The sequence below is a fragment of the Equus przewalskii genome, chromosome 6, assembly GCF_037783145.1.
Source record: "Equus przewalskii isolate Varuska chromosome 6, EquPr2, whole genome shotgun sequence".
NCBI classification, from domain to species: Eukaryota; Metazoa; Chordata; class Mammalia; order Perissodactyla; family Equidae; genus Equus; species Equus przewalskii.
The window spans coordinates 83,968,682-83,984,937 of record NC_091836.1 but is presented as its reverse complement, the minus strand read 5'-3'; the positions used below and the strand labels follow the sequence as shown (position 1 = coordinate 83,984,937).

Below are 16,256 nucleotides of genomic sequence, written 5' to 3'. Positions count from 1 at the left end.
TAGACCTCGTGTTTGTAAATGCTCCTGTAAATTGCTTTATGAAAGGCAGTGCTCTGTCCAAATGGCATGTTTGGTACCGTCAGGTACAAATTATAGATGCATTCTCACATGTTCAAACTCTGCCTTTGCTTGTGCTCAAGCTTCATGGCTATAACACAGGACCTGAAGGGTAGACTAAAGAGATTTAGCTTGGTCTTGCCCATTCTGTTCTGCTCCTTACTTTCGGGAGAGTATTTTCATTTGCCAAAGTGGAACGTTTAGGAGAATTCACAGATCTCACATGCCAGTTGCCATCCTGGTACCTCTGCGTGGTTCTGAGAATGCAGGTGAGAGGACAGTTGAGGGTCACATAAGAACAAAGACAGAGAAATGCGTTAGGTGAGAAATGCATTCTGAGAAATGCGTTAGGTGATTTTTGTCGTTGTACAAACATCATATGGTATAAGTACCCAAACCTGGATGGTAAAGCCTACTACACACCTAGGCTAGGTGGTACTAATCTCATGGAAACACTGTCGTATATGCAGTCCATCAGTTGTTATGTGGCACATGACTGTACAGAAATCACTACTAGAGGGTTTCCAAGAGACAGTCTACACCATCGGCATGGCTCCATAGACTCCCCATCAGCCTCCAGCCCCCTCCACTCGGACCCCTTTCCTCCCCCACACCCTTGCTCCACCTCAAGCCTCAGCCTCTGACCAAGGGTTCTCTATCCCCAGTTGTGGGCAGACTCCATGGACAAGATATCCTCCACCCTGGGATGTACTGGCAGGGCTCCTCTCCCAAAGGGCCCCCAGATTCAGAGGCCAGCAGAAGTGGCCTGTCCCACCAGTCCCACAGCCAGTGCGTGCTGGGGCCAGGCCCAGAGCCCCAGTGTCCTGGTATTTTCTCTGCACCTGCTCAGCACCAGCCTGTCCTAGGAGCTGAGGCTACAAAGTTCAACAGGAGAAAATCCTAGTGCTCACACAGCTCAGCCAAGCCCCTGAACAGGCAAGAAATCACCAGAAATCCAATCTGGTAATAATTATAATAGTAGCTAATATGTTGGGGTCCAGCAATGAGCAAGGCATTGTTCTAAGCCTTCTCTATATATTATCCTTTAATCCTCCTCATAATCCTGTGAGAGAGGCTGTTATCACCCCCACTCACAGACAAGGAGACTTCTATCAGGAGAGGTCACATGGTAAGTAAGTGGTGGGGTCATTACTCAAACCCAGTCCCTAGAGTCCAGAGTCTCTGCTCTTATCAACTAAACACCACTCTGCCACTAAGAAGCTGTGAGCAGGATAGTGCAGCATCACAGGAGACGGAGGGCCTGACTCCGCCTGGGAATATGTACACAAAGGAAATGACATTTGCCCTGGTTCTCAGAGGGGAGGAGTTAGCCAGGATGACAAGGGTAAAAAGGACCTCCACACAAATGTGAAAAGGCCTGGAGATATAAAAACAGTAATACAACAAGAAGTCTCACTGGACTCAAGCATCAGGGGTCCATGAGGGGGTGGCCAGGAAGGGGCCTGAGGTGAGAAACAGGGACCAGTTGATCAAAGACCTTGAATGCCAAAGACCTTGAATGCCATTAACCCTGAAGCTGATTTGGAGTCAATGAAAAGATTTTTAGAGCAGGGCAGTGGCGTCCTTGTGCATAATGTTAGTAGAAAATGGACTAGAGCAGGGTTAAATCTAGACAGGAGAGCGAGCTGTCACGAGATGATGGTTATAAAACAGAGACGGGACAGAACCCTGAACTAAGGCAGGCACTTGGGCTAGGATGAAGTGGATGATCTGGAAGGGAGGTGAGAGGATCTGAGGGTGAAGCAGAAGAAAGAGCAAGGCTGACTCCTGGGTGTCTGGTGTGGGTGAGATGGGAAACCCATCCAGGGAGGAGGTGGTTTTCATTTTACTTGGTTTCAGGGTGAAGCACTTTGACAAGTGGGGTACACAAGGCCGCAACAGAAGTGGGGGCCAGGCCCTGCAGAGAGGTCCATCGAATGGGCCCCAGGCTTCCCAAGGAGGACAGCAGGCCCAGTGAACCCCGCATGGCCCCGCTACGAGCCGGTCCACTCCCAGCTGTGGTCACTGTGCCGCCACATAATGAGCTGCTCTTCTCAATTTTGGAGTCTAGGGACTGTGGCTGATTAAGGTTTGGACTGTGTTAGCGCTGAGCATCCCGTAATTGCATAGCTTGCCTGACTCTCTGTCATTAGCTCGCTGGTTCTCCATGCTACCCCTCTCCTATTGGATTTGCTGAATGACCCTGACATGAAAGTCTAGTAAAACAAGGCAGCTCTAGCTGAGTGGTGGGGGCTGCCTGCTGGCCCTGCCCCTCGAAACTTCCAGTGCTTCCACCATCCTTGGCCATGAACTTCGAGCTGCCATGTCAGTGTGCACGACATCTTCCCTTTGCACGTACAGACTACTGATCTGATTACTCACACAGAGGAAGGGAATTGAACACTGAGGTCAAAGCAGATAGACTGGCAATGAGTCACATTCCCTTCACGGTGGAAAACCACTGCAGTCAGGAGCCATGTAGGGTCTCCCTCCAAGGAGCCAGAGGGGCCAGGGGCCAGGACAGAGTTGGATTTCCTCGGTCTCCACAGTGAACTGGAACCCGAGCCTGATGCTGTAAAGATTGCCCTCATGCCTGGGGAGCAGGGAGGGCACCCCAACACTGAACAGGGCTCCCAGGAGCTCTGCCCAGTTCTCACCAGAGCCCCTGAGAGAAGCAGATGCCTACTCCCCCAGCTATGACCCCTTACTCTCTGACGGCAGCTTTCCTGGACATCTGGAAGGAGGTGGTGGAGCCCCCAACTGGGCTTTCTGGAGTCTGGCAGATTCCAAACACAAAGCCAGATGTAACCACCATCATCTCGACATACCAGCCTACTGGTCAGTTGATTTTTTTAAGCTGGAATTATCCAGGGTGGAGTTGAGATAGAGGAAGAGAGTAGTATAGTCTCATACCAAGGAATTACAGTATGAAACAACGGGCTCCCTACGATATTTCCAAAGTCAGGGGGAACTAGCTACCCACACAGCAAGCAGGAAAAATTAGCAACAGTAGAGGGCCTTCTGTGTACCTGGAAGCCCCCCTTCAGCCCACACAGTGGTTTTTGATGGCTGGAGATTATCATCCCATTTTATAGATGTAGAAACTGAGGCTTACAGGCATTCCATAACTTGCCCAAGACCTCACTGCTAATAGTGATAATAAAGCTAATCACATTCTGGGCACTGTGCTAAGGGCTCGGTTCAATCTTAACTGCTCATTTAACCCTCACAACAATCCCATGAGGTTCATGTAATGAGATTTGGCAGGTGAAGTGACTTGGCCAAAGTCACACAGCGGAGAAGCAGAAACAAGAGCCCGGCAATCTGAGCCCAGAGCCTTGCTCTTATCTGTTATGCTGTGCTCTTTGAGAGCTTCAGCAATGTTGCTGATGCTCAAACCCTCAGATCCACAGCTGGGGCTCTTTCGACTATGCTAGCCAGCCCTTAGGTGACATAACGATGCCTTTTTAAAGCTTGTGATCATTTACAGACTCCAGGATGTCTAGCCATTTTTCAAGCCCTTGCTTCATTTCTTTCTGGGAGAGAATTGGGTGTGTGGTGTTTAAATTCAAGACAGAACAGCCAGCCCACTGGCCCCATCATCACAGATCTCTGACGAGTTTGCACCAGACACGTGGCCAAAGCGGGGAAGCCGGGGAGGCATGCCAACAGCGTGGGGAGTGACCCCTTCAGGACTCGGCCGCAAAGGGCTCTCTCCACCCCCTCACTGGCCTTGCCCTGCCTCTGCTTTTGCCCCCTTCCTTCTTCGAGCCAATCCCTGGGGGATGGTAACTGTGCCTGACCCTTCAGATGCCAAAGGGAACCATTTTTCCCAGCTCAGCAGACCCCCGCCCTGGCCCCCAGCTGCTGTCCCAGTTCCTCATCCCCAGCTAATCCTGCTGAGCTGGCAGCCAGTGTTCCCCAAAACTTTGAGTGTCAATAGTTTATGGAAATCTATGCCTATGCTCTTGTTGGCTCATCTTAACCTCCTTTCACTGAGAACGGAACTTTATTCCTTCAAAGTCTGGAATTTAGATTTCCCTGCCTTACTCTGTTCCACGTGCTGTGTGAAGCCGAGAGTTCTCCATAAAGGAACACCTCGCTAAGCCAAGAACACCTAGTCATGGTTTCCAAACTTTACTGAGCACCCCAATGTGCCAGGCACTGGGCTGGGTGCTGGGATCACAAAGGAGAGATGGTGAGACTATGATCTTTAAGAGGGCAGGACCTTCCGTTGCACAGTGACTTAGTCCCTCCCTCTTGCGCAGCACCCGGCTCATCACAGGCACTTGACAAACATCTACTGAATGAATAAATGAGTGACTGTAAATAAACCATTATAGTTCACCATGCTACATACGGCATTTCGAAATAAGTAGAAAGAATTGTGGGAGCACAGAGAAGGGATGCTTAGCCCAGGCTAGGGCATCTGAGAAAGCTTCCCAGGCCAACACTGGAAGGATGCCCTCAGGGTCACCAGGAGAAGAAGCAAAGTTGGAAGATGATAGGGTTTCAGACAGAAGAAAGGGCATGTGCAAAGAAGTGGAGATGTGGAACCACATGTTGGGAACACGGCAAGTTGCTAAGTGTAGCCAGAGAGATGGAGATGGGGTCGAAAATAAGGACTTCAAATCACCAAGCATGTTGGAATGCTAGCATCCGTGGATTTATCTGTATTGTATCTCATCAAAGCAGGGCTCCCTATCCCCCCACAGAACACTTCCCTTGGCTGTACCAAAGGGCTTCCACAAAACCTGAACAAGCCACCCCCTCAGATGTGGAAGGGGCTCCCAAGCTAGTACGTCTTGCAATTTCCATCCCAGCTACTAGGCAAACACTAGGCCTCTTTGTACATTTCAGAGGAAGGAATGAGAAGACCTTGTTTTTGTCAATAGCATTGCTTTCCCAGCCCTGATGCACTAAAGTGGAATATTTTTGTCCAGAAAAGGGAACAGACTATCCAAAACTCACTCATGAACTCCTAGAATATTAGAGCTGAAAGGTCCCTGGGGAAACTTTTGCTCACCTCCTCATCCTCAAATAAAGAAAGTAAAGCTCAGAGAGGGAAAAGGATTCTCCAAGGACACACAGCAAGTTAGTGCAGAGCCAGGGCTGGGAAGGAACGAAGGAAGAAAGGAAGAAAGAGGGGAAGGGAGGAAGAGAGAGAGGGAGGGAGGGAAGGAGTAAGGCAGGGAGGAAGGGAGGGAAGGAGGGAAGGAGGAAGAGAGGAAGGAAGGAAAGAATTAAAAAAGGAAGGAAGGAGGGGAAGCCAGCCTCTGGCTCCTGTCCATGCCCCCTGCACTATGTTCTCCTGCAAGAGATTTAATGATGAAATTGCAGAGATTTTTTTTCCAGTGAACCTAAATCCAAAAACTAAAAATATTTCTGAATTACTATTCTTTAGAAGGAATAAAAGGTCTCTCCAACTCTCTGACTCGATCAACGAATTAAATCTTTGGCTTCCACTCAGAAAGAGTATTTAAATTAATCAAGATAAAACTCTAGCTTACTCTTTCCCTCCAAGCAGTAGTTTTCTACCAAAAACAATGAGAATAGCTTACTGGAGACAAAGGAGTGTCTTGGAGAAAGGAACAAAATCCAAGCCATTTCATTTCTCGCCTGAGACTCTTTAGCTATTTATCATTCATTCATCAAACATTTATTAAACATTTATTCATTGCAACAGCCACGTACTGAACTCCTACTGTGTGCATTCTAATCATAGCCAGGAATTGAATTCAACCATCAGGATATTTATCATGAGTAGGAAAAATGACATTTACATAAATCATTATCATACAATCCAGGGCCTGGCCCAAAGTTCTTAGTCTAATGTAAATCTCATTCAGATGAATGAATGAATAAAATTGATGTCTATTAGAGATTACTGCTATACGAGAATTCCACTGGGGCTCAGACACAGAACTTCTAGGATTTACTGGAGGCTGGTGAGAGGATGAGCTTAAGAAACACAGCCCAGGGAGGGCAAGACTCTGCATTGGGTGGGATGGGGCCTGAAGAGTATTATGACAGCTCCATTCCCCTCTCTGGGCCTCAGTTTCCCCATCTTATCATGAAGGGAGGGCACAGATGGGCTCTGAGGAAACTCCCAGCAACAACCTTCAATGCCTCTACAATACCAGCTCCCGGCACTGTCTGGGAATTTAAACCCAACCTCTCTTCTTAAAAATAACTCTTGACTCATTGTCCCTCTGCCTTCACAAGGTCCCGCCTTGTGTTTCTGTGGATTTCTCTTGGGAGACGAGAGAAGGGAGGGAATTTGGTTCCAACTTTGATTGGGCTTCCTTTTGGTTTAAATAACAGAAAAATAGCCAATTATCCCATTGACAATTACAGTCTGCACATCTCACCACAGGCCCAGAAAACAGCCCAGCAGCAGAAAACCAGCCACAGACCGGGGTTGCACACATGCAAGCCATTATCTACTTGGAGACAGGCTGGCCTGCGACGGCCCCCACAGGCTCAGGAAAGTCGGCAGGCCAGGGGCGACCCAGGAGGCCACCTGCCACTAGCTGTAGCTGAATCCGGCGCTGGCTTATCAGACTCCAGGTGGAAGAGAAACCAGGTGAGAAAGTGATTCACTCACAGTGAGAGGTCCCAAGTGAAAGACCCAGGTTGCTGTCCAGCCTGCATCGCAGCTCACTTCCTACAAATCCAGGCCCGATCAGGTCAAGAGATAAATGAGTGAGCTCTATGAGGGAACGGACCACGCCCGCGTGGATCACCGACATGTCCTTAAGCACACAACCACCATAAAGGCACATGATTGGCACTCAATACATATTTGTAGAAAAATGTTGATGAAGGCTAATGAATAAATGACTACCGGGAAAAATGAGTGAACGATTAGTTTGTGCCACGCCTCCAAGAACATCGTAGAGTACAGGCCAGCTCTCAGGTTCAAGCACCACCTGGGAACATGTACCCGAGCTCTGTTCCTCCTCAGCTCTGTCCTCAGATGAGTCACTTCACCTCCTCAAGCCTCAGTTTCCTCATGGGATAGACATTGGGATGTGCCACCCAGGTTCCCCTTTAAGGAAGGACTTGTTGCCTCCAGCTGCTGGGAGTATCATTAACCAACAGCCTCCAGCTGTCAGGTCCTCCAGATACTGTCTTAGAGCCACCTCACCCAAGGTTATGCCTGCCCGGAGCCACCCGCTGCAATGCAGACCAAGGCAGGATGTAAAGGCCCTGGCCACTTAAGCCGAAGAACAACAACTGTGATCCCAAAGCTCCCTGTGGGGTCAGCTGAAGTCATCACCCAGCCTGCACTGCAGCTCCCATTCTTGAGTCTGCTTCCCTCCTCTCCCTTCCACAGCTGTGGATGCCACAGGCCCTCCCTAAAACCATCCTGAACTCTAAACTCCATCTCAAAGGCTGCATCCCGGAGTGCCCAATCTGTGACCCCTCATTTGCAAAGCAGAGACAATAACAAGTATGCAGATGGGCTGTCAGGAGGACTAAATGGGTTGCTGTGTGTAAAAGCACCCAGCTCAGAGCAAGTGCTGGATAAGAGCGAGCCACCTTCATGATGGGGGTCAGCAGAGGCCAGCTCTTTAGTCAGCATCCCCACCCGCATTAGCAGGAACCCAGAGAGAAAATGTCATGGTGTTCCAGCTTGATCGGTGGGTAAGAGAAGTAATGGAAGAAAAGAAGGAGGGAGAGAGGAAGGGAGGGAGGAAGGGGACGTCTGGACATGGCCCTGTGTGTCCCTCAGACTGGCCTCCATCCCACCCCGCAGGAACCTGTCCATAGAGATGGCAAGGTCAAAGCACTGGGCTATGAGGATCCCTGCGGAAAATGAGAGCCGTGCTATGAAGGTGGAGTACCACCCTGAGAGTGTGCAGATAGGCGCCAACACGCTGACCACCACAGCTGGCCATCATCGCTGGGTCCAGCAGCACCTCCACCATGCCCAGAGCCCACAGGAGGCTCAGCACCCCAGATGCAAAGATAGGAGCCCAGAGACCCAGGAAGAAAACGAACATCAGCCAGGGACGTAGCAGCCACGGTCTCCTGCCCTTCATGCCCACCAATAAATCCTTGAGTCTGCAGGGAAGTATCTGGACCTGAGCTGCAAGTGTTTCCCCTGCTGAGGAAGAAGGGGGGTTTGTTACTGTTCTGGGATGGGCTGCTGAAATGTGGGCTGTGCACTGCAAAGCACCCTGGGCCCTAGAGACACCTTCCTTCCTGGACCTCAGCACTTACTCAGCCTTTTAAAGCAACAACCACTGCTGCCCTGTTATAGAAGACAAAGCTGGTGCTCAGAGAGGTTAAGCGACAGCCAAAGCCACACAGCTGGTAAGAAGTGGAGCTGGGATTTGAGACCAAGGCCTTTTCCAGGCCTATATGCTTTCAACCACTTAGGCCTACATGGAAGATTCTAAGAGTAGGATTTTGTTCTTTGGCTCATTTGTTTTATTATTTTTCAATATGAAAGCTTCCAGGAGACTGAGACACAGTCAGAGTTGAGAACCCTGTCACATCCCCTCCTGTCACCCACGCCAATCAGCATGGGACCCCAATCCCTGGCCCAGAACACTGTGCTCCCGGCCGTCCACTCTCTTCCAGGAGCCCACACCCACAGAAGCCCTTTTGGATGCTGCTTACTCATAAGGGTCTCAAATACCAAAGGCCTCACCCGTATGATTCACTCAGGCTGCTGGATGATCCCACGCAACTTGATGGTATTTATTTACTTTGTATATTGAGGTGAACGACGGCACTAGAGTGAAATTCAATTTCAGCAGAACACGACAGAAAGAAGTCAATTATCCAGCATTAATTATGTATCTGGGGACAATAACCAGGGTGTCATTTCCCACAAGAGAGGCCTCTGCAGCTTGGAACAAGAGGAAAGAAGAGGTGGCTGCTATTATCTGCCCATAGTGCAGCATGAGATTGACAAAGTAACCCTCTGACATCCCGTAAATGCACATGAGCCTTGTCTGGGAACATGGCCCATGCACCAGCCCCCAGAATGCCCATGATTAATAGGCTGGTAGGCCCAGAGGTTGCAGTCCCCCCATGTTCCGGGCAGGCCTGAGAATGCCAGCCTGGGAATATTCAAAAGCAACGACACCTTGCCTCTGCAGCCCACCCGCCATCAGAAGCGTGAGGCTGAAGACATTCTAAAGAAACATTTTCACAGGTCGTGGTGTTTGTGGCCAGAACTCTCGGAGTCCTGTTAGTCTGGGGTTTTCCTCCCAAGGTATTTGCTGTACAAGATCAGTGAGAAACCTTATCCTGCCTCCAAAAGGGTAATAATTCGATTCCTAAATCATTGTCATGTAATTTAACCTCCTTTTATCCTTAAAACTTCTGAGGACGTTGGAAGTAGGGGAGAGAGAGTCAGCGGTTCCCAGGGGCTGAAAGGGTGCCGGGATCTGATCCACCCCGGCCTCATAGTCTCGGCTCCTGGTCTTCATCTGAAGAAGTCCACATGGGCTGAGCAGTTCCCACGTGCAGGCAGCTGCTTTATACAGATTATTGTAAATTCTCATAACAACCCGATGACATTAGCATAACTATCCTCATTTCATACATAAAGAAACTGAAGCCCAAGGTTACAGCTAATAAGTAGCAGAACCAAGAAGCAAGCTGAGGCAGTCCCCACTCCTAACCACCGTCCTAAACTGCCCTGTGACAACAGTGTCCCTGCCCCCAGCAGGGGCTCTGCTCTGACCATCCCAGGACCCAGGAGCCCTGTGGAGGCGTCCCAAACAGATGTCCCCTGCTGCCAGAGCTCCCACTGCCCATCTGGCTACACAGTTCCTGACTGACTGCCCCGGCAGGACAGGAGCCGGAAGACTAAGACTCCACTTCATCTAGAACAATCACGCTTCCTCTTGGTTTAAAATACTAGGCTGCTGGGAGCGTCCATCTGTGACTTACTATTTTCTCAGTGAGGTCATTTGCTGAGAGTGAGGGGTCAGGAGAGGGATTTCTGGAAGAATTCTCTAAGATCAGCTGCATGAAGAGCCACAGTGGGCCTCTGACATGCAATACTCACTCAATCAATAACAGCTCCTCTTACATGGCGCTCACTATGTGACAGACTCTGCATATATTTACTCATTTAATCTGCACATCAACCCTATGGAGCAGGTACTATTATCACCCCTGTTTTATACATGAGGGAACCGAGGAGCTGTTGGGGTTCAGGAACTTGCACAAGGCCACACATGGTGAGAGGTAGAGCCCAGCTCTGAAGCCAGGCAGACATGTGTGACGCTTGCTCATCTCATGAAGGTAAGAGCCAGTCTCCATTGCTGAGAACGCACATATATCCTGACAGGTTTGCATCTCACCATCTCTGGGCTCTACCTCAGACACACTGTGTGGAAAGATACTTGGGTCGCCCTATGATCCTTATCCTCAGCGTCACGCTGCATAGGAACTTCTTAACTACACCGCTAACAGTGTTCTCCGCCCTGAGTAACATGCATGAGCTGCATTTCATACCTCAAACCTCTTTATAATGATGGCTTTGGAGAAGCAGACTAATGCCGTCATAGAGGTTAACCCAGTTCTAGTTGATTTTTAGCAAAGATTTAATAAATTTTTCTGATTTTAAAAGCAATACACACTCACGAAAGAAAAACCCTCAAAAACCAAACAAACAACATAGAATGACGTAAGTAAGTTGATATCTCCTGTAATTCAGGTGGGGGTCAAGGATGGAGTAAGGGAAGATGTCAGCGCTACTGTGATACGTAAAAGAAAACAACGACAATGATTTAAGAGCCTTGAAAGGGCCACTTGGATTCTGTTGACTCAAAACGGCCCCATCAAAATGTCTCAGCCAAAAATAAAAAAAACAAAAAGTGCTAAGCAGAAGCCCTGAGCCCTCAGGTTCAAGGTTCCTCCACAGACCAAACTTGCATTAGACTGACCAACCAGTCCAGTTTGCCTGGACCAGGACACGGGAATTTCAGTGCGAAAATCAGGACAATCCCGGGCAGACAGGGACAGCTGGTCATCACAGATTTGCTGTCCTGGTACTTCTACCTTTGGCTCTGGCTCAAGCGTCTAGGACCAGCCAGGTGTCCACACTTTTAAGCTGTATGAAGGCACCTCTGGTGTCCCCGCGTCTCTCCTTCTTCTCACCTCATCACCTGGGCTTCACCTTCCGCTCAGTGGATTCCTCCCTCCTCCTCCCCACACTACCCACTCAGGGCACAAGTATTTCCCAAGGATCAGCTCTGTGGCCAGTCCTCTCTCTGGTGCTCTAGGGAAAAGAGAAGACACCTAAGGGTAGAGTGACCCCTTCCAAGAGGCTCAGAGAGGGCCTTCACTCACCCTGAGGCCCCCAGTGGCTCCAGCCTCCTGGCCCAGCTGGGATCAGGAGCCTCCTCTGGGGTCCCTCATCTTAGCAGCGCACCCCACTCCATCCTTTGTTTCATTGTCTGCCTGCATCTTAGACTGCAGCTCCTCTGGGGTGGCACGTGGCTGACTCCTCCGTGTCCCAAAGCCCAGTTCCACTTGTATTTGCTGAGTGAACGTGTCATCCCAATACCTCGTCCTAAGCTTCCTCTCCAGGACAGCGCAAGGAGAGATGGGGCCACCTGCAGCCTCAGGATCCTGGGGCTGGGCCTCAGCCAGAGTCCGGACGGGGCAGGCCTCACCCTTAGAGACGGCCATGGGACTTACCGCTGACCCGGCAGGGGCATCGAGTCCAGGTGGCGGCCTCCAGGCAGGGCCATCATGTTGATCCCAATCTGCAGCAGAGCCTGCCCACAGCGGTTGGGGCCCTGGAAAGAGAGGGCAGGACGGGGTCAACGAGGCCCCGAGAGAGGAGGCGCAATCACTTTCTCTCCTGGATCCTGGCCACCAGGAGCCAAGGCAGGTGTGGAGGAAAGGACCCCAGGCCTTCCTCTGCTTTCTGAACCAGTTTACACTCTGCCGTCCTCACACAAGTAATGCAGGACTCAGATTGGATGTTGGTTCTAAGTCCCCAGCCCACTACGAACCCCTACAATCTTTTCTTATGTCTCATTGCCAAACATTTGCCTAACCCATTTTTCTTCTTGCCCAACACTGGGACACACAGACCAGCAAACATTGCATGGGACATACTTGTACTTAAAAAGTATCTATGGTTTATCTGAAATTCACATTTAACTGAACATCCTGTATTATTTGCTAAATCTGGCAACTCTACATGCTAATTCCCTAACCATATATCATCATAGCCCTGGGTTACTCACTTCGATTGCGTCTGGGAAATGTGACTCTGTAATAGGCATGGTGGTTGCTTCCCCAAATCCATTCTACTTCGCATAATGCAATTTCACCCAAACTGCCAGTAATCAGTTCAGGAATGGGCATGGGGTTCAGCTGGGACCAATGAGCCATGAAAGGACTGCTTCTAGGAAAAGTCTTCCTTTTCCTAACCATAAGCCACAAGGTGGGTCAATATCTCTCCCATTGGACCCGAACAAGTGAGCATGTCACTTTATTGCTGCTAGAGACCATCTGGCAATCAAGAGATGACCTAGCTGGAGACGAAAGCTGGCACACAGAGAAAAAATCTGGGTCCTTGATCATTGAGCCACTGAATCAACTAACCCTGGAGTCGGGCCCACCTCTAGGCTTCCCACCATGGAAGATAATGAGTTCTTGTTGAAGTCACTTTAAGTGAGGATTCTGGTTCTGTATAGCCCAAAGCAGCCTAACTGATAAAGGTGGACCACATTCTGAGGGCTCCAATCCCCAGCGCTGAGGACCCACTTGGCTTGCGGGCACCTCACAGGTTGGACTAAGACAACAGTGTCCTTCTTCCTCCACAAAACCAGCTGCCCACCTGGTTGTCTCCTCCTGCCTCACCTTGTCCCTTCCCTGTCCCTCCCTCTCTGCCAACTCCTTCTCCAAGTCAATGAGGAAGCCCTCCCTGAGGCAAACGGAGATTCTGTCACCTTTTCTAAGTAAAGCAATAGAAGAGAAGGTTGGCTGTCACCTGTCATGCCCTGAGCTTGAGGGCAGCAGATTTCGAGACATTCAGAGAAAACACAAATATGAACTTGTGGAAAGATACTGCTAAGGAGAACAAGGTAAGTCCAGAAAAATTAAACTCTTATTCCATGATTACAAGTGACCCTTACGAGAAAAGAGCAGAGGAGGACTTCAATTAATAGTGACGTGGCTGGACATAAAGTACTCCTTATGACGCCTGTCATGAAAAATAAAAGAGTCGATCTCAAAAGAATGGGGAGGCAGGAGTTCAGAATAAACTAGAGCTCTAGATAATTCCAGAGACTCTGTGCCACTGCCTGTTTCCAGGTCTGCGGACCCCACTAGACTGGAGTCCCTTGAGGACAGGGACTGCTTGTGTTCCAGGCGCTGAGCCAAGGGCCACCCCCTTAGCAAAGCACTGTGTGTGTCTCTCAAAATAATGAGTGGAATGAATTTTTAATACATTTCTGTTGAGCCCTAATTCTTCATCTTCAACTGAGAACAATTTTACAGGGCAATTATAACGATGACAGGAGATAAGGAATATAGATACGTCAGGCCAGGGTGAGAGTTAAATAAACAGTAACTGTTATTATTAGGATGCCCTGGGGGTGTGCTGCATGTTCACCCCTGGTCAGCTATGCTAGGGGAGATGGAGGAAATTAGATAAAGGTATAAAGCACGGAGCACATGAGAGTGCTCAGTGAGTGCTCCCTGTCATCAGTAGTGTCACCATTGTTATTTCTATCATTATTTCCATTATTGAGAAGGTATATTTTTGGAACCCAGTGAGTCAGCAGCCTGAAAAGGATAGCACAAAAGAAAAGCTGGAGACAACGAAATGAGGTATTTGTTCCCTTTTTGATACCTTTGATTAAAGAACCAAAAAGGGAAATACCAGCTTCTCAAAGTGAATGCTATGCTGTGATCAGAGAGCAGTGAGCAAGCATCTCCATTATGGAGAATAAAAAGGGGCAGAGTGAAAACGGCGAAGAGGGAATTAAAGCTTAAGGCAGCTGAGGAGAGAGAGACGGTACGGAAGCTCAAAGTCCTTTAAAGTGTGGACCAGGAAGGATTCTGTAGGACAAGGTGAAGCATGCCCTAGCATATTGGAGGAATCTCTGGACCTGATCCAGTTGTATCTGGGGGACCAGTCATGAGCAGAAGCCTGGATGCAAGCAGGTGTTCTGAGTCTCTAAGAGGCAGATTCTAGGAACATAGCTTGGTGACTGCAAAAATCTAGAACAGATTCCTCATCACTGCTCTGTGAGCCCTTCAGACAGAAGCCAGCTGGGGCACAGTAGGAACAAGTCATGACCGAAGATCTACTTCCTTTTCAGTAGGGACCACTGGGCACTTAGCTCACGGGAATGCAATAAACCTAATACACCTTGATTTTGCTAAGCCCGCTGGGGAGATGGCCTTGATCATCCATTGCATCCATGGCTTCCCAGCAGTTATACGGTGGAGCCCAGTAGCTAACAAAACCTGGGTTCACATAATCGCGTGTGATCCCACAGGCTGGGGAGGCCTCCTGGGGGCATCTGGGTGTGTGTGTATCACCACCCTATTCACAGACTGTGTTAATTAGGCCCGCCTCTTTTCTCCAGTGGCACCAGACTCCACGATGTCTGAAACCACATCCTGCTCAACGTGGGACTGGGCCCAGGACTTTACATAATGGCCCGCATGGTCGAAGCCGCGATCGTGAATCAGATAGCAATCAGAGGAGCCACAGCTCACGTTCACTGGGGATAAAAGAATATCTGGAAGGTGAGGCAGAGAATACCAAGAATTCAACCCAGGGGCCGTCCCTGCGGCCGAGTGGTTAAGTTCGTGCACTCTACTTTCGGTAGCTGAGGGTTTTGCCAGTTCAGATCCTGGGTGTGGACCTAACACTGCTCATCAAGCCATGCTGAGGCGGCATCCCACATAGCAGAACTAGAAGGACCTATAACTAGAATATACAACTACGTACCAGGGGGCTTTGGGGAGAGGAAAAAGAGAAAAAAAGATTGGCAACAGATGCTAGCTCAGGGGCCAATCTTTAAAAAAAAAAATTCAACCCAGCTGATGTTTATAAAGTGCCTCTAATATAATAATAATAATAATGGCAATGATGATAATGATAGCTAATATTTATTGAATGTGTACTACGTGCCAGGCACTGTTCTAAATGTTTCATATGGTATTAACTCATTTAATACTATCATCATCCCATTGTTACAGACGAGGCCTCTGAAATTCAGTGGAAGTGTGTGCATTGCCCAAGATCACACAGCTAGTAGGTGACAGAGGACTCGTATCCAGGTTTTATGATTGGAGGGGAGGTGCTGGAGCAGTGAAGACGCTAAGAGCAACAAACAGGTGACATGTGACATGTGCAGGCTGACTGCACTCCATGGTGGCAACACCCAGCCCCCACCCTTCACAGACAGCCCAGCCCTCTTCCTCTCACCAGTGCCCCCACTGCTCCCACCTCCCAGACTGTCAGTCCTCCAGCTTCCTCTGGTGCTAGCCTTTAATGACACAGCCAGAGGACAAAGGAACAGTCCTGAGAGAGAAGAAGAAAGAGCGAACACTGCACACGATAGCAGGAGGAGGAGGGGCACAGAGAGTGGGGGCCTCTCTTCTGCTCCTCATTTGTTGGTTCCTTTTGTGACAGAGTTAGGGGACCTAAGGGGCTGTGGGGGAAGAGACCACAGTCCCAGCTGAAGCCTCAAAGTGTCACCAGTTTTACAGAGAGACCTTTTTAAAAACTGCCGCCTCCAGGGAAGCCCCCAGAGCCTGCTGCCTCTGCAGCCACCCCCTCCCGCGGCCCTAAGTCGACTCCTCTTACTGGGGAGAGATTCAGAGTAGAACCCCTCCAAAGCTACACAGCGTGTCAGGAAACCAAGAAAGCACTGAAACCAGGAACCAGTTAGCCATTGATGATTAAGTAGCTAGGAACTAAAGGTTTTTTTTCCTTTTTGCAACTATTGATTATAGCTTTTAGCTGTTTAACCCACCGTTGTTAACTGTGCTGCTTAGGCAATATGCTATCTGATTCCCACTAAGATCCTATGGAGAACATCTCCCTGGAGCCTGGGTCACCATGGTAATGGGTATGTGAGCTGTTTTTCAGGAATTAGAACCCCTTGTCCACTTCAGGCCAGTTGAGACCACCAACTCATCAACTGGACCCGCTCAGATGTCTGATAAGTGACCTTTTCATGTCAAGAGGC

General features: G+C 49.3%; 1 protein-coding gene across 4 annotated transcripts in view; it reads right to left on the bottom strand.

The window, feature by feature from the left end:
- The window catches only part of INSC (INSC spindle orientation adaptor protein), a 126,501-nt gene that overhangs the window by 81,081 nt on the left and 29,164 nt on the right, over positions 1-16,256 (bottom strand). For all 4 annotated transcript variants that reach the window (XM_070624376.1, XM_070624377.1, XM_070624378.1 and 1 more), the window contains exon 2: positions 11,731-11,831. In XM_070624376.1, the coding sequence (XP_070480477.1) occupies positions 11,731-11,786 (56 nt within the window). In that variant the 5' untranslated portion in view covers positions 11,787-11,831. The remainder of the gene's footprint in view (positions 1-11,730; positions 11,832-16,256) is intronic.